This window comes from Gymnoscopelus braueri (genome assembly GCF_963280865.1).
Source record: "Gymnoscopelus braueri genome assembly, chromosome: 19".
In the NCBI taxonomy this organism is placed as follows: Eukaryota; Metazoa; Chordata; class Actinopteri; order Myctophiformes; family Myctophidae; genus Gymnoscopelus; species Gymnoscopelus braueri.
In genome coordinates, this window is record NC_137621.1 from 32,992,636 (window position 1) to 33,018,619 (window position 25,984).

Consider the following 25,984-nt stretch of genomic DNA (forward strand, 5'->3'; position numbering starts at 1 on the left):
CAAAAAAGTCCTGGGGACTTGTTACATGTTCTTAACTGCATTTCTGGTTCTGACTTCTGTCCTACCTCTCTGTTACTACTTCAACTATTACCACTGCTCATACTAATGCTGCTACTGTGTAATAATAGTAATAATAATAACAATGTAATTTTGTCTGGCTCTGCCATCCTCTGTGTCTCCCAGGCACCAGTCAGAGTTCCCAGTCAGTCCAGTCCGGTCTGGTCCGCCACTCACCGGCCCGGGCCTCGGTGGCCAGCCAGTCGTCGTCCTACCGCTACAGCAGCAGCCGTCACTCCTCCCTGCGCACCTCTGCCACAGGCCTGGAGCCCTGCCGCCGCTCCTCCACCAGCCAGCTGTCCCTGCGCACGCTGCCCACCTCCCTGCAGCTCCGGCTGGGCTCCACTTCCGACCCGGCGGGGCCGTCCGCCTCCCTCTCCAGTCACAGCATCCCGCCCTGTAAGCGCCACACGCTGGTGGGCCTCCTGGGCAACGACGGACTGTGCAGCAATGTGGTGGCCGACCCACTAAGCCAGCACCCCCACCACCATCACAACCACCCCCTACACCCACACCAACACAACCCTGCCATTTCCACCGTGCGCAGGGATGACATCTCCTACAGAGTGCAGGTGTGTGAGGGTTGCTGGTTCTGAGAAACGGGACTGGATACGGATCTCTGTTGGCTCTCTGTGAGGATTGAGTTTGATTGAGTTTGTTTATATCAGTGGTTCTCAAACTTTTTAATTTCAAGGTTTGCGTTAAGGCGATCGACCCCCATAACTCTGAGAATACACAAATGGAATCAAACGGTCCGTTTGGTCCCATTTGTGCTCTCTCTGAGTTGTAAGAGTCCATTTGATTCCTAACTATCAATCACTTAGCTTGGGACCCCCTGGAACCCCTTGAAATTACCCCTGGGGGTCCCCGGACCCGACTATGAGAACCACTGGTTTAGTAGTATGATGATAAAACGGTGAAAAAGGAGAAAACAAGACAGATTCTTATAATACCGTGGCTTCCCTGTGAATGTCTGACATCATAATAAACTATACTATTCTAAATCATTGGACACGATTGGAAAGATGTAATGTGATTCCACCCTTAGATTGTGGACATAAGTCAGGTGCTGGAGACCATCAACCTGTCCAAGAGGAAGGAGCTGCAGTGGCCGGATGAGTCGTTGAGACTGAGGGCAGGGCGCACATGCTGGAGAGACTGGAGCCCCCTAGAGGGCATGGAAGGACATGTAAGTTATTAGGCCAGCAATTCCTGACTGATCAATCCACTTGTTTTTCCCATTCAAAATCTATTTTTTTTATAAATCACGTAATATAAGAACTGTGTTCCAAAAATAAATAACACGAGTCGGACGATTCTGTCAGGGAGGTGGCTCTGGGTCGTTTAACTATATTTTATATGATAATAATATAATAATATAATATAAGGTGTTTGGGGAGAATTTAATTAATTTTGCTACGGTACCCAGAAGTAACTTTGGAAAACTACAGTAGGAAATCACGTGATTGACTGTCCCCACTGAAGCATGGCATGCTCCCTAAAAACATTCCTGAGATTCCTTGGATTTCATGACATTTGTTATCAGTGCGTTATTATTTAGTTTGTTTGATTAAACAACTGAGAACTGCCAACACTCCTGTCCTACATGAGGAAAACAACCAATGCAACACGCCGTGACAGTGATTTATGTGCACCGGTGGCACCAGGCATTTGCCATATGTGTTATGGGAGATGTTGTGGTTAGGTAATTTCAATGCCTTAGATTTGTACTGAATTTGTCTGCGGCCTTTCATCTTACTCTTTGGATAAATTAGTACTTTTCATCATCGGTTGATGCTTTCAGCAAAGCATCCAGCAAAATAAGAAACAAAATAAACAACAAAAGGAGACTAATCACTGAAAATACAAGACGCAGCAGCTTCAGCAGACAGTGAAACAAAATATGCACCATAGAAATTCTCAAAAGGGATCGAAAGCCAAGGTTAAAGGTGGGACTTAAGGCGAGATTTAAAAGTCTCGATGGATGGGCCAGTTTGATGTGGGAGAGAAGCGATTTCCATAATATGGGGGCTACGACTGAAAAGGCTGTCACCTCTGGTCTTTAAACTTGACTTGGGGACCTCAAGTTTCAAGTATATGCCCATATATGAGCATGACCCTTTTTTGCCCATATATGGAGCTGACTGAATGTTTTTGCGCCTGATGCCACTGCCACGACAACACATTGAGGTTAGACAACACACTCCATATGTGGGCGTAGCTGCATTGGGAACTCCTTATATGGATGGTTATGGCTGAGTCATAGTGACATGAGTGTGAAGACGTGGTCTGTGTTGCATTGGTCATTGAACGCGTACCACGCTGTCCCACCAGTTTTTCATGTGCACGTACGTAAACATGATGACTGCGTTCCACTCGATTCGTGCGCCAAGTTCCCACCTGGCTACTTTGCATAACAGTAGGTCAGGTGTGATAGCTTATACCTCTGTAGTAGCTAGTAGCGTCTGTAGATTAATTGTTGGTAGGCTATAGGAAAACAATAGCCAGCAGTTTAAGGCACTTCACACCCCATCAGATGCACAACCCCGTCTGGTCTCTCCATTCTTTCCTACCTTTCTTTCTTAGGTTCTATAAATCAAGACCTTCTTTGGAAAAGTTACAAAGAAAACTAAAACAAAATAAAAAACAAAATTAAACTACTTCTGCACACATAAACCTAAACAAAAATTAATGAAACATATTTCATAGGCTAATGCTGGTCGGAGTGTGCCTGTGCGCATTCACGGGCACGTGATGTCGTAAAAAAGGGTCCCCCCATTTAAAATCAACACTACACCACTGGACGTGGTCCTCCTGCCCGTCCTCCCTTAAGCCAATTTGAATATAAAGATGTGCATCAACATACAATCATACAGTACCATATATTCATATAACGTCTACATTTTAATGATGCATTTTGATTTTGATACGTTTTCTTGAAGAGTTTGACTTGCAGATTTCATTGACCTATTTAGCACATACTATATCAGTCATTAAACCTGTTTGTTCTGTATATTTCCTTTTATTAAATGGCCCTCTCTCTATGCAAATCTAATATGATCTGAAACTTACAACTAGTGCTCTTTGGCAGGTGATTCACCGGTGGGTGCCTTGTAGCCGCGAACCAGCCAATCGGTCCCATATCGACAAGACCATCCTGCTGGTACAGGTGGAAGATAAGCTAGTTCCCATCATCGAGACTGGGGTCATTGAATTGGGCGCGGAGGTGTGAGCCAAGCAAGCACATCACAAACACACACACACACCTTTCGAGGAAAAAAGAAACTAAAGCCAGAGCTTTACTGGCTCTCCCCAAGAACGCAAGGAGCCTGCGGACAAACAGGGAAAACGGGAGTTCTCCCCACCTCCCCCGTTCCTTATTGCTGAGGGGGAACAGGAAGCCAGGGAAATTAAGTGCAAGCGGAGGCAGAGTACACTTTCATTCAACATCCTTTACTATGACTACATGCATTTTACAGTATCTGCCTTGCTTCGCGTCGCTCAGAAATGCTGCATGACCATTAATAACCCTATTAAGTTAATTATAGCTACTGGTAATTATTTTCTATGCATTTCATAGAAATATGTTGTCATCAGATGCGTGAGTGCGTGCGTGCGCGTGCGTGTGTGTGTGTGTGTGTGTGTGTAAACTAATGCAGGTTTGATTTGTAATTCTGACAAATGAGTGTTATGAATGTATGGAAATATATAATTTTTATGTTTTGTTTTGCCTCTAAATACTTTGCCAAAAAAAGCCTGGTATTGAATAATGGCCATGGTTTCATACACATTTTTATTTTATTTAAAGAAATTTGCTGCCATGACAACAGAAGAACTTGTGATTTAGAAGAGGCTGATGTGGAAAAGACTTTGCCGGTGCTGTACTCAACATACTTTTTGTTGTTGTTGTTGCTGTTGTCATTCCTCTTTAATTAGTTTGGAAATTAGCAAGATTATGTTGCGAGGAGAAGGAAAAAAAGAACTTGCACTATAATTTCTTTTTTATTTACAGCGATGCACTAAAATCTTGAGATAATATCACATCTTTATTTATTACAGAATCTGAATGGTTGCCTTGGTTACTGATGCCTTGGGAATGAAAAAAATGCAATCATTGTAAAATGTTCAGCCATTTTAGTTTTTACTGTTTTGTTTGATAAACTTGAAAATAACTTTTTACTGTATATGATTCTATATATATATATATATATGAATATATATATTATGTCAATGTACAAAAGATTTTGTTTTGAATATTTATTACTGTGAACATGGTATTTACACTTTGTTACCTGTTTCTTTTCATTTATGGGACAAAGGTTAATGTATCAAGGACCATCGGTTGAAAACGAGATGCCGAATTTTTTTGATGGACTGTTCCCTTATTTAACTTAATTATTTTCTATACAGAGAAATAAAACTGTTTGAATTATGGCAAACCTCTTTAAAGAGCCTGGAATGATGACAGTTTTATACATTTTATTGTTTTTCAAAATGATTTTAGCAAAAAGGAAACGAGCAACTTAAGAAAGTCCTAGTCACTAGGTTTGTGTGCCTTTTTACGCAAGTCGTACAGTCCTCTTCAATCACCACGTTGCTGTCAACTAAAGCAGAAATGCCTTCAAAATGAGAGTACACACAAGAATGGTAGTGGTGCATAAGCATGTACTGTATGTGATCAGTGGTGGAAAAAGTACTCTGAATTGTTAAGTAAAAGTAGCAATACCATAATGTAGAAATACTGTTACAAGTAAATGTCCTGTATTAAAAACTTTACTTGAGTAAAAGTACAAACGTATTGGCATAAAAAATATAATTACAGTACCAAAATAAAAGTAGACCTACTAAAATTTTTCACAATTTGTCTTTTTCACACGTTGCATCGCGACGAGCTTCTGGATCAGCCATTTTCGAATAGCTGAAATAAAAATGTGGCCTTAAGTGGTTAATGTATGTTTTGTAATAATATAAATCTGCAAGTAGCCTAACTAGTACCTCAAGTTTTCAAATGTAATAAGTATAATATTCACCTCCGAGATGTAGTGAGGTAGAAGTACGTATCGAACAATTGACATAATCAAGTATACCTCAAAATTGTACTTAAGTAATGTACTTAAGTAAATGTAGGCTACTTGGTTACTTCCCACCACTGTATGTGCACTATCAAACTCAAGTGACTCACACATCAGCAGGGACACTTGGTGTTGGCTACCGCTCTGCTTAGACATGCTTTATGAGTTTCCCTGAATAAGCAACTCTTGATCTTGTGACAAAGCTTATTATTTTACAAGATGTGCGTGGTTTAGTTAAGCACATGACTGACTTGTCTTTTTTGTACCTACCTACCTACAATATAAGGAATTGTGTAACACACTGCAAAAATGCAGTGTAACATTATTCCTATTTATGTTGGGATCTTAATGAATAGTATGTTGTTTTTTACTAAATTGATTGCATTAATGCCTTTCCAGTATCAAACCCCCAAAATCATTTGTCTTTTTACATCCAAACTTCTTATACAGCTTGAGCAGAATGTCTTGGTAGAAAAGTGGTTCTCAAAGGGGGTTCCAAATTACCCTTATACTGTGTTCACACCAAAGGGAAGCTGAACAATGAATTGGCTTTTATTTTATCTTTTATTTTTATCTCTATGCAAATCAGCTTTTTTTAAATGTCCAGCTTCCTTTGGTGTGAACACAGCATTACACTTCTAGAACTCTTGAGATTCGGTGTACAACTGGAACGGCCCATTTGTTTCCATTTGTACACTTTTTTGAGTAATGGGGGTCCTTGAACCACAGTGCTTTAAAATATTTAATTTTTTGATTGAATACTTTAGCAACAGTTTGCAAAAAAAAGCACAGAGGTACAGTTTCATAAAGATAACCCAAGCAAGCCTATGGTTTGTTTCCATTGGGGTCCATGTGTATTCAATTCATCGAAACATTTAAAGACGAACAATAATATGCAAAAACATGAGTAATCAAAAGGAATATGCACAGTCCTTATTTGTTTTTAACAGTGGTGTAGTTGCTTGATCACATGACGGAGTACAGTGAAGCCTCGCCTCCTCGGCGATGGGATTGGTTGATCACATGACAGAGTACGCTGAAGTCCCGCCTCCTCAACCATGGGATTGGTTTTCCATGTAAACTCTAGTCACTTGTTTTCCCGACATCATCACGCCTATATAAACGGACCATTGGACTGGGACAGCGATACATTCAGCTTGTCGCCGTAAAAACAGAAGGTAAATAAAAATGAAATAAATGTGTTCTCATTTTATTTGTACTACATTGTTATTACGGGTGTTATCCAGGGGTTTTAGAGGTTGACATGCTACTACTAAAGCTAGCGTTAGCGTTCCAAAGACGGAGTATCATCGCCGTGTCTGTCATGTGACACTGGACCAGTTAGGTTGTGTGTTTATGTGTGTACATGTTTACAATCCCCGTTTATATTGTCACTCCTTTGTTAACTAAAAAAAAAGCTAAAATACACAACAACTCGGTGGGGATTTGGCACTGAAAGATATGGAAAGGTTGCCGTGAATTGTTCTAAGAGATAACTTGTCAGTTGTTATTGTTTGTCACCCACTTACAGTAAGGAAATAACACTGAAAGAGGGAATGTTTTCTCCCATCGTTGCCCTGCTGGGCCTGAGCCTGAGCCTGGCTGCTGCATTCCCCTCACAGTCACAGCAGACAGACAAGGGGAAGAACTGGGTCGTGATTGTAGCTGGCTCCAATGGCTGGTACAACTACAGGCACCAGGTAAATCGACTTGGCCAGTGGTGGAAAAAGTACTCACATGTTGTACTTTAAGTACAAATATCAATACTGCAATGTAGAAATACCCTGTTATACAAGTAAACGTCCGGAATTCAAAATTTACTTGAGTAATCTAAACGTACTTAAAGTACCAAAAGTAGAAAGTACTCATTATGCAGAAGGTTTTCAAAATGTATAAAAAATATTTTGAAAATAGCCAAAGTTTAAATAGGGTTAATGTGTGTGTGTGTTTTGTAATAATAATCCCAATCTACAAGGTAACTAGTAACTAAAGTTTTAGGGGATAAAAGTACAATATTTGCCTCTTAGGTGTAGTGGAGTAGAAAGTATTGAAAGTTGGTGTTGTATATTTCATAACATAACATACACATCTACGCCATATGTTAGAATTACTATGATTACAAGTCTACTTTGGCCTGTACAGACAGGAGAGTTGATTCAGAGAGGTGACTGACACTGTTGGCCCTAGCCTGGGGTGGGGGGTACAATTAGCATTCTCTTTGTTTTACCTGGACGGCACAGGGAACAACAAAGCCACAAGACATCCATCCCTTCCCGGCCCATACAGTTGCAAATCGAATCAGGGACTCAAAGTGTGATCTATTGTTTGTCTAGGTCTGATAGAGTCATTTCATTTGATCTCTTATCTTAATTATCATAATGTGTCTAGGGTCCTTAACCTTAAAATGTCCTATTAATTATGGTCTCATATGGGCCTGTACTTTGTCATGGTAAAAGTACTCTGTACTCTTAGTCTCTCTGTCTACAAGCCAAGGTCAAAGACATGCTACAGCCCTTTCTGTGACAATCTATGTTATGAGAACACCATATCGGCGTTCTTTTCCACACTAATCCTTTCTTACAGCTGTCTTGCACCCATGTCACCAAATCTCCACTGACCAGTGACAGGTCAGAGATGTCAAACGTGTTTGACCCAGACATGGGGACGCTGTTGTCCAGAGATAAACTGTCACACAATCATCATCTATCATCATCTACCATCATCAGACGACGACGTAACCATCGCTCTCATCCAATCCGAGACGTCCACCTTCACCCGGAACCTCATCGATGTCACATCCTATGATGTCATATGTTTATGTTACTGGACAATGTTAAAAGCTCGTGCTTGCTCTGTTACACGACGGAGAGACGCGACCGATGCTGCGGACACCTGTGATATACTGTAACCTTCTAATGTCTCTCTGATCTGAATACAATCAATTGTTTCATTATACCCAATGGCTGCCTGTCTGAGTTTGGTTTTTTCCTTATTGTCTCCGTGCTACAAGTATCTGTACTTTGTGTGGGTCATGAGGTGAAATTAAATTCCAACAATTGGTCCATCGAGCCCGGATATGTTTGAAATATGGTGTACGGGGGGGAACTGAGCTATTATCAGACTCTCTTTCCCCGGCAGACCATGTTTTAATACGTATCAAACGAACCAGCCTTGGGTGTAACGACTTATCACTTCTATTCAGATGAAGGTTAACTTTGAACAGTATCACAATTTATTTTGTTTTGGACCTGGACGCGATCGCTGGACCTTTGGACTGGACCCTCGACATGTCTCAAATTCCACATGGTCCAGCCATCGGGGTCGGGATCCCTGAACCAACATCAGATTTGATGAGTATATATTTTTATTTTTTATTGTACCATGGTCCAGTGATTGGGACATCCATGTAACTTCTCCCTGTGAACCTTGATCTGATGAGTATACCTTTTTCTTTATTGTCTTTACCGAACCATGTGTCTCATAATTATCAGCCTGTTTGTAAATTACTGTTTAACATAACTCCGCTAGGGAGTGAGTCAAGTAAAAATGTTTTATCACCTTATATTCCTGGGAGGACATTCCTGAATGTCTCATAAATTCTCTTATCTACCTGGGTCATTATATAGTTTGTCTTTGTCTCTGTATATGTTTATGAGACCACCGGAGATACCCCGACGTTTTTTTTTACACAGATGTTTGACTATCAGCTGTTCCTTACAGTTATTTGTCTTTATTTATATATATATGCATGTCAAGGCGTCTAGAATAACCCACAATTCAACTTGGGTGTTCGAGCAATGCATGGCTATATATATAAATATATGGATTTATTTTTTTTGTACCTCGAAATACCACTTTTTCACGCTTTGGTTTTCGGTGCGGGTGAATTTATCTAATATTAGTTTTACACTAGGTGCTGGGGGTTTGTCTGTGTGCCTGCATGAATATATCCTTAAATCAACCCCTCCATCCACCAATTATTCAATCCAAATTACTCCATTGAGGGACGGGTAGGGGCCTGTTCTACCAATTCGTCCGATACTCCACTAAGAGGGACGGGTAGGGGCCTGCACGTGTTCTACCAATTCGTCCGATACTCCACTGAGAGGGCTTTGTTTGACGGGTGGGGGCCTGTTGTCTTATATGTTTGTTTTATTTTGACCACTGTAGTTAAATCATCCATCCATTTAATATATTAAGCTTTAACAATAGGTTTTAAACCCCTCTTCCCTACAGCCTCTCACTTCTCCCATGTCTTATCTGTTTACATTCTCTTGTTCAGAGCTGGTATAATAACAAAGTAGGCTATGCTCACAGAAGAATACATTCACACACTATAACTATGAAGGCTTGTTTTAAAAGTTTAAAATATATATATATTTTAACACTGTTCTAAATTCATTGAACCATCAGTATAATTATATTTGCCTTAAAAATAAGTTTTAATTTATTTAAAATATTTTGAATATAATTTAAAATAATAAGTAAACCAATCAGGTTAAAATCTTTTTCATTCCAAAAATTAGTTTGTTGCTGGAAGATATCTATGTTCGGTATGTTTGTTTGTATGTCTGTGTATATTAATGAACGGTTTCTCTCTCTATCTCTCTCTCTCTCTCTCTCTCTATGGGTCAGCAAGCTGTCGTACGGTGTGTGTCCGGGCAAGCGAGGGAGCTAAGGAGGGAAAGTTTCTCTCTTTATCTTTTTCTCCCTGCTATCTATGTATGAGTGATATGCAGGCATGCGTGAATGAATGCGTGTGTCTGTCTCGCTACTTCTAACCATTTTTAGTCAAAATTTTAGTCATTCTCCAGTCAGTTAGAACAAAGTCACTCTGGTCTCTTAAAACTCCATTTCCCATAATTCCTTCTGGTCTGAGACTCCATTTCCCATAATTCCTTCAGCAGGAAGTGTTAGTGGTATGTTAGACACGTTTCTATGGCAACGTAATCCTGTAGCTGAGTCACTATTGAAGTCCATTTAAAACATAGATCAGTTAAATTAACCCACAATAAGATTCAACTTGTTCCATATCAATATTGGGAAACATTAACTATAATATTAAGTTTATTATAAAGTCATTCTGATTTATTTTAAAAGTTTTGAAAATATTTTATCATTTTAACTTAAGATTTTTTATGAGCTTGTAGATTTGCTAATTTTCAGAAGCTATTTTTCTGTACTTATCTCATTTCAATATACTCTTCAGAACAAAGATGTTTATTCCTTATTTTTCATTGTTATATTTTAATTTTAAAAGTTTTAATTATAATTTTTTAATTTAAATTTTTTTTATTATTTTTTTTTTCTCATCCCCTTTCTCATCAACAAATCATCTGACACACACTATATTATAGATATATGGGTGTCAAATAGAGGGGAGTTTGATGAATATTTGATTTAAATATGATTTGATTTAATGTTTAATTGCTGTGTTTTGTGTTTCATTTTCATTTTGTGTTTCATTTTAGAACGAGAATGTAAACCACCCCATAAATCCAAATTCCTGGACAACTATAAGGTCACAATACCTGCTAATTGTACATACAATTGTACATACAGGGCTAAACTTTAATTTTATATCTGGTTCTAAACCTGTTTTAAACTATGTTTCATACTACAGTCAACTGTAGGCTACTGTCATGCCCAACAGTAAATTTGATTTCCATTCTGTCTTACAGATTTCAACTTGTGTCTTGGATAGACAGATGTTTGAGGCCCACATGCCTACATGCAATCAGGAAGTATTTCTTGAGTTTTAAGATGATATCACGTAAGTTTTTTCCCAAAATAAAGTGTAAAGTGATGTACAAATTTACATAGTACAGAAGTGTCCCGTTCCATTTTAAATACTTGTATCTTGATAAAGCACAAGGACTGCAGCTCCACAAGGAGGAAGGTAACTTTTCTATTTCTGAACGTGTACAGAAACAATCAATGACCCGAGACGTAGGTCTCTTGTCAGATTTCAATATGAAAACTTACAGACTGGTGAGTTGTCCCTCCCTACAATCTCTCTGCTGCCATGCCATTAAACTGTGCTAAAATTGTCTGTCTTAGTTAAACCAAACATGTTGAAAAGATTTGCTTGGGACGGTGACATTAGCTGAGATTTTTTTTGAATTATAATAAAGTTATTTGCAAAGTTGCAAAGGGAAAACTTGTGGAAACGTGTGGAGTGTCTTGGGAATTCATGAACTATAGCCCTGTTTTGCTTCCTATTTGAATTAATAAATTATACAGTCCTTTTGAAGAAGTATAAATGTGTATGTTATCTAATAACTAACCATTTATTTTTGGCCTTAAGTCATTTAAATCTTTGCCTGTCTGTGATTTGATTTTGAATTATGTCACAAGGTAAGACCTGATCAGCTTGACCTTTGACCCTATCCAAATCATGATAAGATGTAGGCTTGATAGAGTCATTTCATTTGATCTCTTATCTTAATTATCATAATGTGTCTAGGGTCCTTAACCTTAAAATGTCCTATTAATTATGGTCTCATATGGGCCTGTACTTTGTCATGGTAAAAGTACTCTGTACTCTTAGTCTCTCTGTCTACAAGCCAAGGTCAAAGACATGCTACAGCCCTTTCTGTGACAATCTATGTTATGAGAACACCATATCGGCGTTCTTTTCCACACTAATCCTTTCTTACAGCTGTCTTGCACCCATGTCACCAAATCTCCACTGACCAGTGACAGGTCAGAGATGTCAAACGTGTTTGACCCAGACATGGGGACGCTGTTGTCCAGAGATAAACTGTCACACAATCATCATCTATCATCATCTACCATCATCAGACGACGACGTAACCATCGCTCTCATCCAATCCGAGACGTCCACCTTCACCCGGAACCTCATCGATGTCACATCCTATGATGTCATATGTTTATGTTACTGGACAATGTTAAAAGCTCGTGCTTGCTCTGTTACACGACGGAGAGACGCGACCGATGCTGCGGACACCTGTGATATACTGTAACCTTCTAATGTCTCTCTGATCTGAATACAATCAATTGTTTCATTATACCCAATGGCTGCCTGTCTGAGTTTGGTTTTTTCCTTATTGTCTCCGTGCTACAAGTATCTGTACTTTGTGTGGGTCATGAGGTGAAATTAAATCGCTGGTTCAAATCCGGCTCGAAGGACCAATTGTTGGAATTTAATTTCACCTCATGACCCACACAAAGTACAGATACTTGTAGCACGGAGACAATAAGGAAAAAACCAAACTCAGACAGGCAGCCATTGGGTATAATGAAACAATTGATTGTATTCAGATCAGAGAGACATTAGAAGGTTACAGTATATCACAGGTGTCCGCAGCATCGGTCGCGTCTCTCCGTCGTGTAACAGAGCAAGCACGAGCTTTTAACATTGTCCAGTAACATAAACATATGACATCATAGGATGTGACATCGATGAGGTTCCGGGTGAAGGTGGACGTCTCGGATTGGATGAGAGCGATGGTTACGTCGTCGTCTGATGATGGTAGATGATGATAGATGATGATTGTGTGACAGTTTATCTCTGGACAACAGCGTCCCCATGTCTGGGTCAAACACGTTTGACATCTCTGACCTGTCACTGGTCAGTGGAGATTTGGTGACATGGGTGCAAGACAGCTGTAAGAAAGGATTAGTGTGGAAAAGAACGCCGATATGGTGTTCTCATAACATAGATTGTCACAGAAAGGGCTGTAGCATGTCTTTGACCTTGGCTTGTAGACAGAGAGACTAAGAGTACAGAGTACTTTTACCATGACAAAGTACAGGCCCATATGAGACCATAATTAATAGGACATTTTAAGGTTAAGGACCCTAGACACATTATGATAATTAAGATAAGAGATCAAATGAAATGACTCTATCAAGGTCGGGTCTCACCTTTCAAGGCTGACCCACCCACACATGTACCTCCTCCAGTAAAGTAAAAGTACCTCATAATTGTACTTAGTTACTTTACCACTGAACTTGGCATATGCAACTAGCTGCCACAATGTCACCTTATCAAATGAGAACGGTACATAAGATTACTCTTGCATAAATATAGACTACTTCAGTCAGTGGTTGCACACCCTTACAGAACCAGAACCTTTCTAGACACAATCAAGCTTTATTTGCTGTATTGATATGTATGATCGGGTGACGCTTGTGAACATGTAATAACAGTAGGCACACAGACAAATATGAAAGTAAATGGCACATCTAAAGTGCATCTACAGCTACAGAAAATAGGCACAGAAGTTGATTATAATGAATGACTTGACTCCCTCCCAGGCCGACGCTTGCCATGCCTATCAGATCGTCCATAAGAATGGCATTCCTGATGAGCAGATTGTGGTCATGATGTTCGACGACCTGGCAAACAGTGAAGAGTGAGTTCAGTTTTCCTTTGTACTTAACAAATCCTCATGGACTTGATGTTTCTCAATTCTCTGTGCAGGTCCTCCGTTGCCTACATACCGTACGTAACACACTGCCGTTGTGGTCTATAGAAAATGCACATCAATGTCATAACTCATGACAACACTGCTCAAATCTCATGACTCTTGAGAGAGCGCAGACTGCATGAATTCATTTAGAACATTGGTTGATTGCTAAAATTGAAATGGTTGAAATTGCTTACAGACATGTTGTAGACCATGCATAATTACATTATTTAGCGGATGATTTAACTTGGTGAAAATGATAGAAAAAGTCAGCTTAAGTTACAGCAATCATCAATATTACAAGAGGTTGAGGGATCCCTGAAAAACAATCCAACATTCCCTATATGCATGGGTTGAACGCTTTAGTTTAATTACATTCTTTAATACAGTCAGTGTTCCTGGTGTGGCATGTAGTCCTGATGTCTCCCATTGGCAGCATTACTAAGACTAACAGAGAGATCTAAACTAGGCCATTGAGCTATGGCTGTAGACTAGAGTCACAAGGAACTAATTTTGCTATCCCTTTTAGACTTCATATCGGGAGTTATGTTGCTCAGGGCAAAACTTAGCAGCAGGGCAGTGGTGTGTTAACATCTATAAACATCAGTTGAGCTAACTTTATTCACAAAGTATGCTAAATGTACAATACAGGCATTTGCATTGCTTGAAAGTTGCGAACGTTTCCACAACCTCACATACTGAGCAACTCATACAAGTAAACATTAGGGCTGGACAATGTATCGATATTAGCCAATATCGTGGGAAGACTACATTCATTGTCTTGGATTTTGGCTATCGTATGGTGTTCCTCTCTGTGGTTGACAACAGGACACAGCAAGTCGCTGTGTGGTCTACTTTCATTTCATGTTTGACTGGACTCCTGTATCATTTACTGTTCAAATCTTACAGTTTTAATGAAGAGAATATAAGGGCTAATGTTAATTGTTTTTGTTGCACTTGGGTCTTTTTGGTTGAATCCATGTTTGAGATTTCTTAAGGTTAAATATTAGCCCATTTGTCAATCTGTTGTGGCCCCTTTATCTATCAAGAAGACTTCAGTCAATAAGGACATAGATAAGAGGTCATATTTTCCCCTTCAGGTAGCTTATTTCCTGGAACGGCAGATGCCCTTGTTTTTGTTTATACTGAATGTTTTGGTCCGTGAGTTAAAATAGAATAATATAACCTTAACATAATGTAAGTCCTGAATAACACAATGGAATAATGTTGATAAACCAGAAATGTAGAGTAAACTTGATTACAGCATTGGTTAATAGATCATTCTTATTTGAATTTGGCTCATAAACGGGTAGATGTTACCGTAGCTCTCTATCCTGTCTTATAAAATATATATATTTAAAAAAACATACTGTGAAATTATTATTACAAGGAGGGAAGTTTACTTTTGTCTTGGCGATTATGAAAGCACAGTGACACGGACTGTTAGAAGGTTCTTGGCATCAATATGGAATATGGGTAGCCTGGTTCCAGACGAATCTGCCTTTGCAAAATTGCATTGCACTTTAACCCTAGGCAGATGTGTCGTGTGATATTGTCTGGCCACGTGAGGCTAGAATATGGGAAGTGCCTCCATAGTAAAAGAGAGGTGATGCATTTCCTTTACTCTCTTCACTGTCACCTGACTGGTGAATCATTAACCATTGTCATTGTGTTCATGCTTTGTCAGCTGACTTTCACTTCCCTAGACAAACTTGAATCATATTTTTGTTTCCAGCAACCCCACACCCGGAATCGTAATCAACAGGCCAAATGGTACAGATGTTTACAAGGGAGTTCCCAAAGACTACACTGGGGATGTGAGTACTTCAGTGCAAATAGTGTACATCCACATACTGTAGTTAGTACAAGTGCAAGCGAATCACAGCACTACATTAAAATGATTTTCCATTTGCTAGGTAGATTTCAATATTTTAAAACTCCACTACCTTGTTTGGTTTCTCTCTCTTGTTTGTGTTAATGGTGCCCTGAAAGGATGTGACTCCTGAAAACTTCCTGGCAGTGCTGAAAGGTGACTCTCAAAATGTTAAAGGAGGCTCTGGCAGAGTGCTGAATAGGTAAGTGAGGAGGAAAACAAAGGCAACTGAAAAGTCAATGGTTTTATTTAGAAAACGGAGCTTGCCTTTGGAAAAGGGGTTGGATTATCTCCTATATCAGGAATTGGTTGAATGCAACATGTCTGAAGAATATCATCTTGCTGGTTTATCAGGTTGTTCACGGTTTCCTATTTATTCCTTTTCTTGGCAGCGGCCCCAACGATCATGTGTTTGTTTATTTCACTGATCATGGCGCCCCTGGAATCCTGGCCTTCCCTAATGATGATGTAAGCATTTTCATATTTTTTACTTCCTGCTTTGGTCAGTGTTGTTCCCTGACCTTTCTACACAGAAAGAATCACCCAATTCTTACCCGTAAATCTAAACCAGAGTGTAAATACTGTTCTTTTCAAGTTGGTTTGCACTTTTAACAACTTGTGACAAGATTTGAGGAAGTGTTTAGTAATTGAGTCACATGTTCAATACCTCAACAGGCTCTGTATATGACTGTAGTCCCGGTTTCCCATGAAATGCCCAGTTCCGGTTTAGGTTCCCAAAGCTTTGCTTGATTGGTTAAAATCTGCAGCCAGAACCGTAAACTTCAAATCAATATCATGATTATTTCAAACGTGATAACGATTATTTAATTATGTTATTTGAAAATAGCAGATTGTTGCTATATAAGAAGAAAAAAAACTAGTTTTTTGATTATTTGATTAACCTTAGATTAAGTCAGTTATTGGTTCTAAATGTCGGTTTTGATATATTTTCGGTTAATTACCCCGCCCTAGCACAGATCCTATGTGTCAAAGTGTCCTTAAGCAAGACACAGAACGTCCCCGCTGCGCCTACCTGCTCCAGAGGTGTCACTTCTGACTGCCCCTCTGCTCCACTGTGTGTGTCCATGTGAAATTGTGATTGAGTGACCTGACTGAAAGGCTTTTCGCTCTTTCTCCCCAGCTTCATGTTAAAGACTTCATGGACACCATAAACTACATGCATGAAAACAAGAAGTACAAAAAGGTGAGAAAGTCTATTTTGGGCATGTCATTATAGCCACATTTTCCAAATATTAAAATAAGAAATGTAGAAAATAGCCTCACAATGTGAACATTGTGAGCTTGTAGAGCTTGTTCAAAAATTATTTAGATTTTCTTCTTGTATAAATAGGGCGTAAGTGGTTAAACATTAGACCTATTACAATACTGATGGCATAGTTACTGTAGATAACAAGCCAATCATGTGATTGCTGGAGTGCATGAGAGTTCTTGCTTGGAAGGTGATGGCGTCGCCTCACTAAACTTGTTTTTCTACTCACCCACCCCTTCCTCCTGCACACACATGCACAGATGGTGTTCTACATTGAAGCATGTGAGTCCGGATCGATGATGACCCGCCTGCCTGCTGACATTGATGGTGAGTTGCACTTCACCTAGTCACAATCACTTCCCAGAACAAAACAAAACCTAGTGATGACGAAGTCAATAAAACGATCAACTGCAGTCATGTAACAGTGCTACTGCTAGGGTTGCACAAGTGATAATGATTTTGGCATCCCACAATTAAATGAACATGATCTGCCAATATTGACATTTCAAACGTGTGCTCCGCTCATAGAACACAGGAATGCAGGGATTATTTAATTATTGATTCCCCCAAATCTTACACTATAATGTAGGAGATTCCCGCACGCATTCACAGTGATGTACTTAAATAATATGATCAGCAATGTGAATGTGGAAGAGCTGGCTTGGAAGCACTGTCTTGAGTCTTCTGTGCGCTGTCCCTCTCTCTCTCTTCTACCTGTACACGGCTACTAGCCCCCCCCCCTCCACTAACTAATGCTTATTTATACTTCATCAATGATGTTGTCGTGCACTCCAAATAGCATATCTACAATCTTGCGACACATTATGAGCTTGTAGATCAGCAATTTTCCGCACGTTGCACAGCAAATATATCGGTTAAAAATGTCTGGAGCTTACTAGCCGATTTCGCAAATTGAGTTTTTTTTTCACATCCATCATGCAAGTACAATGAATGCACTGAAAAACTTCATATTTTGCTTCTTTGCACTGAGATGAATAAAAACCTAGTATGCAAAGATGTGTTAATTAGCAGTGCCCTGTTGATTTAATTTTGGGTTAGATTTTGGTAAAACATTACGATAATTGCCCTGAATTTAGGTGAATAAAGAGGACCAATTTTATTTTCTTATTTTACGTTTACCTTTTCATATTGACATTATGTTCTGACAATAAATAGTCATGTGAATAAGGAAGAAAGAAAATATGCCATCTAAGTCAGTCATTTTTGTGGCACTCGCAAGTCAATCTTGCGCCAATGCAAGCTAATTTGACATTGTTTACAATTTATGTTATTACTGTATATTACACAGTGACTCATCTGTTAATATGATTGAATGACAGAACTGGCAGCAATGCCTGTATGTACAGGCATTGCTGTATGTACCAATTAATTGGTAATTGTATGTACCAATTAAACTTTTAGAAAACCTAGTCATTGCTAGTCGCTCAGAAATGCATGTGCATCAAAAACTATAACTGAATCACCCACCCCTCACATTTATTTATATAGCATGTTTAAAAACGGCTGCGTTGACCCAAAGTGCTTATCAAACGAGGCAGATGACCAAACCAAAAATATGATGACCATAATAAAATCCTAATCTATCAAATCAAGTCTAAAATGCAACACCAACTCTCTTCCTTTTACAGTGTATGCCACCACTGCTGCCAATGCTCATGAATCTTCTTATGCCTGCTACTATGATGAGGAGAGGGACACTTACCTGGGAGATGTGTACAGCATCAAATGGATGGAAGACTCTGATGTGGTGCGTCAACTTGTCCAGTGTATTACCCCCACCAATACAACAGATAATACTGCACATATTGAAACACATGAAACTCAATAAGGGCCTTTTGAAGCCTTCAGATCATATCATTGTGTGGTTATACTGGTCTTAACACTTGAAAATGTGTCTATTTTGGGGCGAAAGTTTCCTCCAGAATAGCGATGCTAGGGTTCAAGTCATTGAATTTCTGATGGGTTTGTGCTTCACTCTTTCCTTACAGGAGGACCTGACAAAGGAAACCCTAATCAAGCAGTTTAAGATTGTGAAGAGCCACACCAACACCAGCCACTGCCAGCAGTTTGGAAACAAGGTCAGGAAAGAAATGTTTATTGATGAAAAGAGGAATTTCTTTCTGTTTTCCTACTTCCTATATCCTACTCTGATATACTGTATGTCTAAAGTGTCGGTCCTGTATCAGTCAGGGGTGGGATGATGGACGATGAAAAAGCGTTCGGCGATCAATGGAATCTATCAGCGATCTGTCTGCATGTTTATGTCCATGTCAGGGCATTTTTTGTGAGGGAAATGGTGCTTTAATTGCATTTAACATTTGTAGTAACATTTGTTATATCTTTATATAGCAAAATGCCGTCATTGCGGAGCAAACGATCAAACACATTTCCTTACCGAAGTTCGTTTAGCCTGTTCTTAAACCTCCAAGTTTTTCTAACAAGCTGATGCGAAAATTGTGCATGATTGGACAAGAACTCAAGGCACTCTGGATTTATATTGTTTTATTTCTGCAATCTGCTGGCAGTTCCTGGCTATTATTTTGCTTTACAATAGCTTTAACCAATTGAATCATCTCTAGCATCTCTATTCTTGGCATGTCATAAGAGGCGAACATTCGGCTCAAATGGCAGATCTATAAGCTTGGCCAGATTTTTGGTGTAGATGGAAAAAAGGAGTGAGCCCTGGTGGACCCCGGTCAACTTAGTATATAGGGTGTAAGTGGTTCATGTGCTTACTTTGTAGACTCTGGCCCATATGAAAGTGATGGAGTTCCAGGGTAACAGCTTGGGAGGTGCCCAGCCAGCTGAACCAATGACCTTGCAGCCGGTGGGGAACGCTGACGTCATCCCCAGCCCTGATGTGCCCCTGGCCATCCTCAAGAGGAAGATGATGGCCTCCAACGACATCAATACTGTAAGAGGGCTGCTTATGGAGATCAGCACCCACCTTAAGGTAAATGGAGAATTACGTGTTTTATTTTGCCCTGCTAGTGGTGGTGGGGCTCTAGTGAGAGGGAGTGAGGAACAGATGGAGAGAGAGAAAGTGTGTGTGTGTGTGTGTGTGTGTGTGTGTGTGTGTGTGTGTGTGTGTGTGTGTGTGTGTGTGGCTGTAAATGTCAGTCGTCTAAGCCTAGAACATTTCACAATTAGTTGTCATTGTTAAGTTGCTATATAGATAAAATGAATCTTGTTTAGGTGAGGGAGATGCTGGCAGAGACTATGCACAGAGTGGTGGCGAGGGTGACTGGCGATAAACTCAAGGCTCAGAAGCTTGTCAACGACAGACTGGAGCTCTCCCAGGATGAGTGCTACAAATCTGCAGTCACCTACTACAAGCACAACTGCTTCAACTGGCACAAAATGGAGGTATAGCAGCAACATTTTTGAATTTGCACAACATTCATATTCTCATATCATCAATCATGTTCAGTGGTCCTTTGCCATCTACTGTCTGTCTCAGTGGGCCTGTATTCATGTTCATGTTATATTAATTTCCACTGTGGTGTGACAGCACAATTAACATGAATATAGAAAATCTAAATAAATACTGCAAGACTTGAGAAAGTTTTAGGCTATCTGACATATACTGTACAAAACCCTTTAAGTCTCTAGGCAGAGCATTGCATTTAGGTTTCATTTTTAGCTGATGGTTAAGCAAATGACTGCTGTTGCTGATCAGTTTTTGTTGAATCGAGAAACAGGTGTCTCGATTTATTCGAGCCCTCAAGCGCTCCTTCTGCAATCTGTCAGTCTTATATGATACTGAAACTACTATTTTCCAAGACATGCAGATTAAATAAATAGTATCGATATCAATGAATGACATGACATCAGTAACATACATACTTTATGCTGATGAATGAAAGTCAATTAGCATGTTACTCAAAACATGCCGTCAATTTAGGTATTTTTTAAGGGTGTCACAACAAGGGTGTCACAACAATTTAGCAGAGACAGCACATATGTACAGTTACCAGCAATGTCATTTCTTGTACAGATCGGTGCTTTCTTGTGGACATTCCCCCTGCTCTCAAAAAAAACCTTTCCACCCACAGAAACAAAGAAAAAAAAAGAAAAATGTAAAATGAGAAGGAAGAAAAGGAGAAGAAAGATTGCACTGAATTTGATGATAGTTGACACAAATTTGAAATATGTGCATAAATGACTCGGCTTACAATTAATGTGCTTCTCCTCCTTTATTTTGGAGGTGCTCTATCACTGGTCCAATGCTCTGTTTACACCTCTGATACTTTGATACTATCGAGACGTTATCTGTTATGGATATATGCTGGATGAGGCTTTCAATACCCATGAGCTGTGCCGTAGGTCGGCAGTCTTGGTAATGCCAGTTGACTGAGATTATTATTATTATTTTTCATCTATAATATAACAGAGCATACAGACAGCTCTGCTACGGTAGGCAATCTTTGCTTGGTATTTTTGTGTAACTTGGGTTAGGTATGTAATATTCATAGTCAAGCTCATCAATGCTCTCTGTGCGAGGGATTGAAGGTTGGTGATTTTACTCGGGTACCCTGGAAGTTAGTAAGTGTTTTTTACCTGCAGCTCATCATTGTGGGAGGATGAGCATAGGTGCACTGGGGGTGGGGGGAGGTTTTCTCTTTTACTTCTTTCTCTTTTTCTTTCTATAGTATGGGTCTTCATAACTATAATATTCAAATTCAGGAAGGAACTTTACTTGTTCAGTCAGATAACTCACAAATAGATTGAGAACATTAATAGCTTGAGAACATTTTATTTATAAAAGTAAGTGTGAATATTATATTTGACCTTGGCGTTCAGGCTCTGCTATACATTACTCCCTGCTCAGCACATTAGACAACCATTTAAGAGCAGGGAGATTTACATCTATAACAAAGCCCCCAGGGAAAAACAGAACCCTTAGGGAATGCAGACTCTACTGGTGATGCTGGGGTGGTGGTGGGAGCAAATAAAGTGCATACAATGTTCAGTGGCACTGACAGAGAGAAGTACAATGAATGAGGTGAGCTTATATAAACCGCCAATTTGGTCAGCTGCTTGACACGTCACATACATTACCCACATAGTGCATGCATGTAAACCTCTCGATTGTATCTGCCTCAACTAGCAGAGGCTATGCATCATTTGTGGCTGGTACTTTTCATTTTGGAGCCGAATCCAATCTGTCAGTCTTATATGATACTGAAACTACTATTTTCCAAGACATGCAGATTAAATAAATAGTATTGATATCAATGAATGACATGACATCAATAACATACATACTTTATGCTGATGAATGAAAGTCAATTAGCGTGTTACTCAAAACATGCCGTCAATTTAGGTATTTTTCAAAGATGTTATTACCATGGGCAAGGTACAATTCCCTCTCTGTAAATGCCTGACATTTAAATCAGCCCAATACAACAGGGGGAAATCCAAGTTATCTTCCTATCATTTGTACTTTTCTTTTAAGCTGAAATTACTGTAATTGACTGTGGCATGTTGTATGGGACTTTATGAAGTGATGTTAATACATAGGGCTATAATCTTGTGTTTCAGTATGAGTATGCACTGAGGCACCTCTACGCTCTGGTCAACCTGTGTGAGGGAGGATACTCCATTGACAGGTACTGTGCGTGCATGTCATGAATGCATGTGTTTTCATTGCCTTCTTTTTAGTAAAAGCACAAAACACATATTTCTTTCTAGTTACTTTATTTTAATCAGCAATAGAAAACATAAATTCCCTATGTATTCCTCTTATAGCCTTTCATCTCAAGTTCAATTGTTTCTACTTAATTGGCCATTGCGAAAACTAATTATTTCAATTAAATGTTCTCTCTCCCCCCAGCATTCAGAAGGCCATGGACTATGTGTGCAAGTAAAATGGACCTCAGAAAGTCTCAGACTGGATGGCTTGAGAAAATGTGACTTCTCATTGCACTGCTAAAGAATCAAGCTGACACAGAGTTGATGTTTGTGTTTTTTTTATAATTTTCCCCATCAGCACACTATAACACTTATTTTCTTAACTTGTGATCTTTTTTTTATTATTTTACTGAGCGATTTTAAAGACCCGTTTTATGATGAATTGCACTATGTCACTGTGAAAGTTGCTGTCTGTGGATGAATGTTTTACTGCTTTACTTGATTTTTATAAGATCTTTTGTCGCTGTCGGGTGAAAACCCTGAATTCCAAAACGTTCCATTTTATCATACTTTTTTTAAATGTGAAAATAGACAATCTACAAGCTTTTAGATCGTTTATTTTAACTACTTTTGTGTGACACTCTTGTATGATCTTAGAAGAGCATTAATTTATGAGAAGGAAAAAAAGAAATATGGATACAAGGTTTCTGTCCGACAGCGACGATATACTGTAGCTTTAGAGAAAAAAGTATGTATCTATGCAGAGATGTTCTTTTCGCTGTGTGGTCCGGAGCCTGCATGATTGACATACCACCAAATGTTTGCTGTACTGCAGGGACCTTTAAATAAATTCTGGACTGCACAAACAATGATGAAAATGATTCTTAATTAGGCTCTCATCTGCTAAATGACATTATGGAGCCGTTATTCACCCTGGTGAAGACAGCTCTTGCCAAAACAGTGAAATAAAACGCAGCAGACGAGTGACTTTTTTTATTGAGCCATTATTGTAAATCATGAGAAACTATGTTTCGGGCCACAGGGCAAGGATGAACAATACCGAACACAATCAAGGGATCTCACAACGATGCGAACAAAGAGGATATCCACCAGGCGAGTAGTAGATTAAATCTATTAAACCGAAATTCTCAAACACCACACAAGGAATGTCTACAGAAAATGAAGGACCTGGTACGGACCATGTGGTCGTGCTCGATGTAGTTTCACTTGAGATGTAGACTTAATGATTTTTGACACTCCCCATGCTGTAAAACCCCACAAAAGTATTTTATTAGATTTGTACACTCTTAAGGATTTTACTGAGTTAAGGGTTTCTTAAATTAGACTTTATTCTTCAGCCCGCCATTTCTGTTGCACTAATAGATAACTAGAAAAGTGTGCTCCTCGGAGCACACGTCTCTGCCAGGCCGTTTTGGCTACCCAGGGCCCAGGGACCCAGGGTTCAAATTATAAGCAAACTACACTGTAAAATCCCCAGTGCTTATTTAACAAATGGACCCGAATGGTCCATTTTTACACTCAGAGTTACAGACCCGCAATGGTCCATTTAGACTGCTTGTGGTCCCCAGACCAGATGTTGGGAACCATGGTTGCCATGGTTGCCATGGTTTCCAAAGCTAGTCTGGAGCTGGTGCATATTTGGACAAAACTGACAACATTTTTGGTGATGCAAGATTTGGGCAGCACTATATAAAAGAGACACTGAGTATAGCAAGTAGTGCTAGCCTACTCAGTTTCCCAGGATCATTTCTTATCATGGGGCTCATAATTTCGTCCCTGTTCTTAAAGCTTTTCGGAAAGACGCAGATGAGCATACTTATGCTTGGTTTGGATGCTGCTGGAAAAACCACCATCCTTTACAAAATGAAGCTTGGACAAATTATTAAGGCTATCCCAACCATTGGTTTTAACGTGGAGACAGTAGAGTACAAGAACATCTGCTTCACTGTGTGGGATGTGGGTGGTCAGGCCAAAATCCGACCTCTCTGGAGACAATACTTTCAGAACACACATGGTCTTATCTATGTTGTGGACAGCAACGACAGAGATAGAGTAGAAGAGTCTGCGGAGGAACTGGTCAGATTGTTGCAAGAGGGTGGCCTAAGTCAGGCAGTGCTGCTGGTATTCGCTAACAAACAGGACTTGCCTAATGCTATGCCAGTGAACGAACTATCATACAAGTTGGGCCTGCAGAGCTGTCGCAACAGAACATGGTACATCCAGGCTACCTGTGCTACCCAAGGCAAAGGTTTATATGAGGGACTGGACTGGCTATCCAATGAGCTGACAAAAAGAAAGCACTAGAGAGGAAGAGGACAAAGGAGAAGGGCCGGAGCTATGGGTTATTTGAACGATGCTAAAATGCGAACCTTTTTCCTTTTTATGTCGTTGCATTTAAGGGGTGAGCCATCTAGAACAGTGTTCGTCTGCATTGTCCCTTTGTGTCTGTCCGTTGACGGTTAATCTTGCAAACCATTACACCGATCAGCGCCAGATTTCTTGTGCACGTTGGCGCACACAAGGCCTGTTTAGGAAATCAATCCATGAATATTCTTCATATTTGTGAATATTTTTGTGCGTGAATATTTTTCACATTTTGTGAATTGATCATCCCCGATCCACCATCACTAATCCATATTTGGGCCAATCTGATGTTGTCAGTAGGACATTAGATTCACAGGGATGCCATGATGTTATTGGACCTGTCTTGTTTTATAGATTGTACAAGTTTCTTTGTTGGAACACATAGTCAATCATAGAGTTTGGGCTCAGTTCCGAAGTCTTTTTTCAATTCCCCTTGATTCTGTGTGTTGTTCTCGCAGCTGTTTCTTAGACTTTTTACATAACTTATTCATATCTCCCCACCTTCTTCACAATAAAAATGTTTAAATTTGCATAGTTTATCATCAAGAAAAAATAAAAAAATAAATGTGGTACTGATCATTCCAGTGGTTTGAGAGATTAGCCCTGAACAAACAGACATACAACACACCTCTTCTAGGCTCGCTTCCTGCAGTGCCAGTCTGTAAAAACAAAACAAGACAGTGTATGCTTTCATGTGGATCTCTGACTTCATGAGGCTACTTTATGATGTCATCTATGACATATTTGGGCATGGTTTCGGCCCAATCCAATCCCCATTCACTTTTATTATCAGTCTATATGACGTCAGTACTATGACATCATATTGATGACATCAGGGATCTCCATATAGGGGCATAAAAGGGATTCAGACAGATAGAATCTCCATATAGATCTCCATATATACCCATATACTGTATGGGCATATCGGTCATATCGGCAGTTCTGGACAACGGCCGATTTCTGAAGATGTTAATAGTTTTATTGCCAACATTAAAAGCATGGTCTCAACAATCCTACTATAAATGCAAAATCTCTGTCTGTCCGTCCGTCCGTCTGAGTGGGTCTGTAGTTCATGTATCACGGGAACCGTTTGACTCGGCGTGCAGTCACCAACAACCTGAGGGAGTACTGTGCTCTGCACCAAGTTGGTGGGATCGGTGGTTGTCCTGAACCACCGATCCGACCGATACGCCCATAGGCATATACCTGCATGGACATCCGGTTGTCCAGAACTGCC

General features: G+C 39.7%; 3 protein-coding genes across 6 annotated transcripts in view; all 3 read left to right on the top strand.

Moving 5' to 3' along the window:
* The window catches only part of pcnx1 (pecanex 1), a 53,640-nt gene extending 48,743 nt beyond the window's left edge, over positions 1-4,897 (top strand). For all 4 annotated transcript variants that reach the window (XM_080415082.1, XM_080415083.1, XM_080415084.1 and 1 more), the window contains 3 exons: positions 184-629; positions 1,106-1,246; positions 3,149-4,897. In XM_080415082.1, the coding sequence (XP_080271208.1) occupies positions 184-629; positions 1,106-1,246; positions 3,149-3,289 (728 nt within the window). In that variant the 3' untranslated portion in view covers positions 3,290-4,897. The remainder of the gene's footprint in view (positions 1-183; positions 630-1,105; positions 1,247-3,148) is intronic.
* Positions 4,898-6,177: 1,280 nt separating this feature from the next.
* On the top strand, positions 6,178-23,345 carry lgmn (legumain). Its single transcript, XM_080415181.1, has 14 exons — positions 6,178-6,307; positions 6,661-6,829; positions 13,413-13,510; positions 15,300-15,381; positions 15,557-15,639; positions 15,830-15,905; positions 16,579-16,641; positions 16,968-17,034; positions 18,357-18,475; positions 18,717-18,806; positions 19,472-19,681; positions 19,924-20,094; positions 22,273-22,340; positions 22,565-23,345. Exons 2-14 carry the CDS (start codon positions 6,686-6,688, stop codon positions 22,596-22,598), a joined length of 1,305 nt encoding a protein of 434 aa, XP_080271307.1. The 5' UTR covers positions 6,178-6,307; positions 6,661-6,685; the 3' UTR covers positions 22,599-23,345.
* A 793-nt stretch (positions 23,346-24,138) lies between these two features.
* On the top strand, positions 24,139-24,687 carry LOC308074767 (ADP-ribosylation factor 4-like; the record flags this gene model as incomplete). Its single annotated transcript, XM_080414276.1, has 1 exon — positions 24,139-24,687. One exon carries the CDS (start codon positions 24,139-24,141, stop codon positions 24,685-24,687), a length of 549 nt encoding a protein of 182 aa, XP_080270402.1.
* Positions 24,688-25,984: the final 1,297 nt, after the last annotated feature.

Excerpts from the sequence above, each read along its gene's own strand:
- lgmn (XM_080415181.1), top strand. The coding sequence starts at position 6,686 with ATGTTTTCTCCCATCGTTGCCCTGCTGGGCCTGAGCCTGAGCCTGGCT. Across the intron at positions 20,095-22,272 it reads TCAACTGGCACAAAATGGAG|TATGAGTATGCACTGAGGCA; the intron begins GTATAGCAGCAA and ends CTTGTGTTTCAG. Across the intron at positions 22,341-22,564 it reads GGAGGATACTCCATTGACAG|CATTCAGAAGGCCATGGACT; the intron begins GTACTGTGCGTG and ends CTCTCCCCCCAG.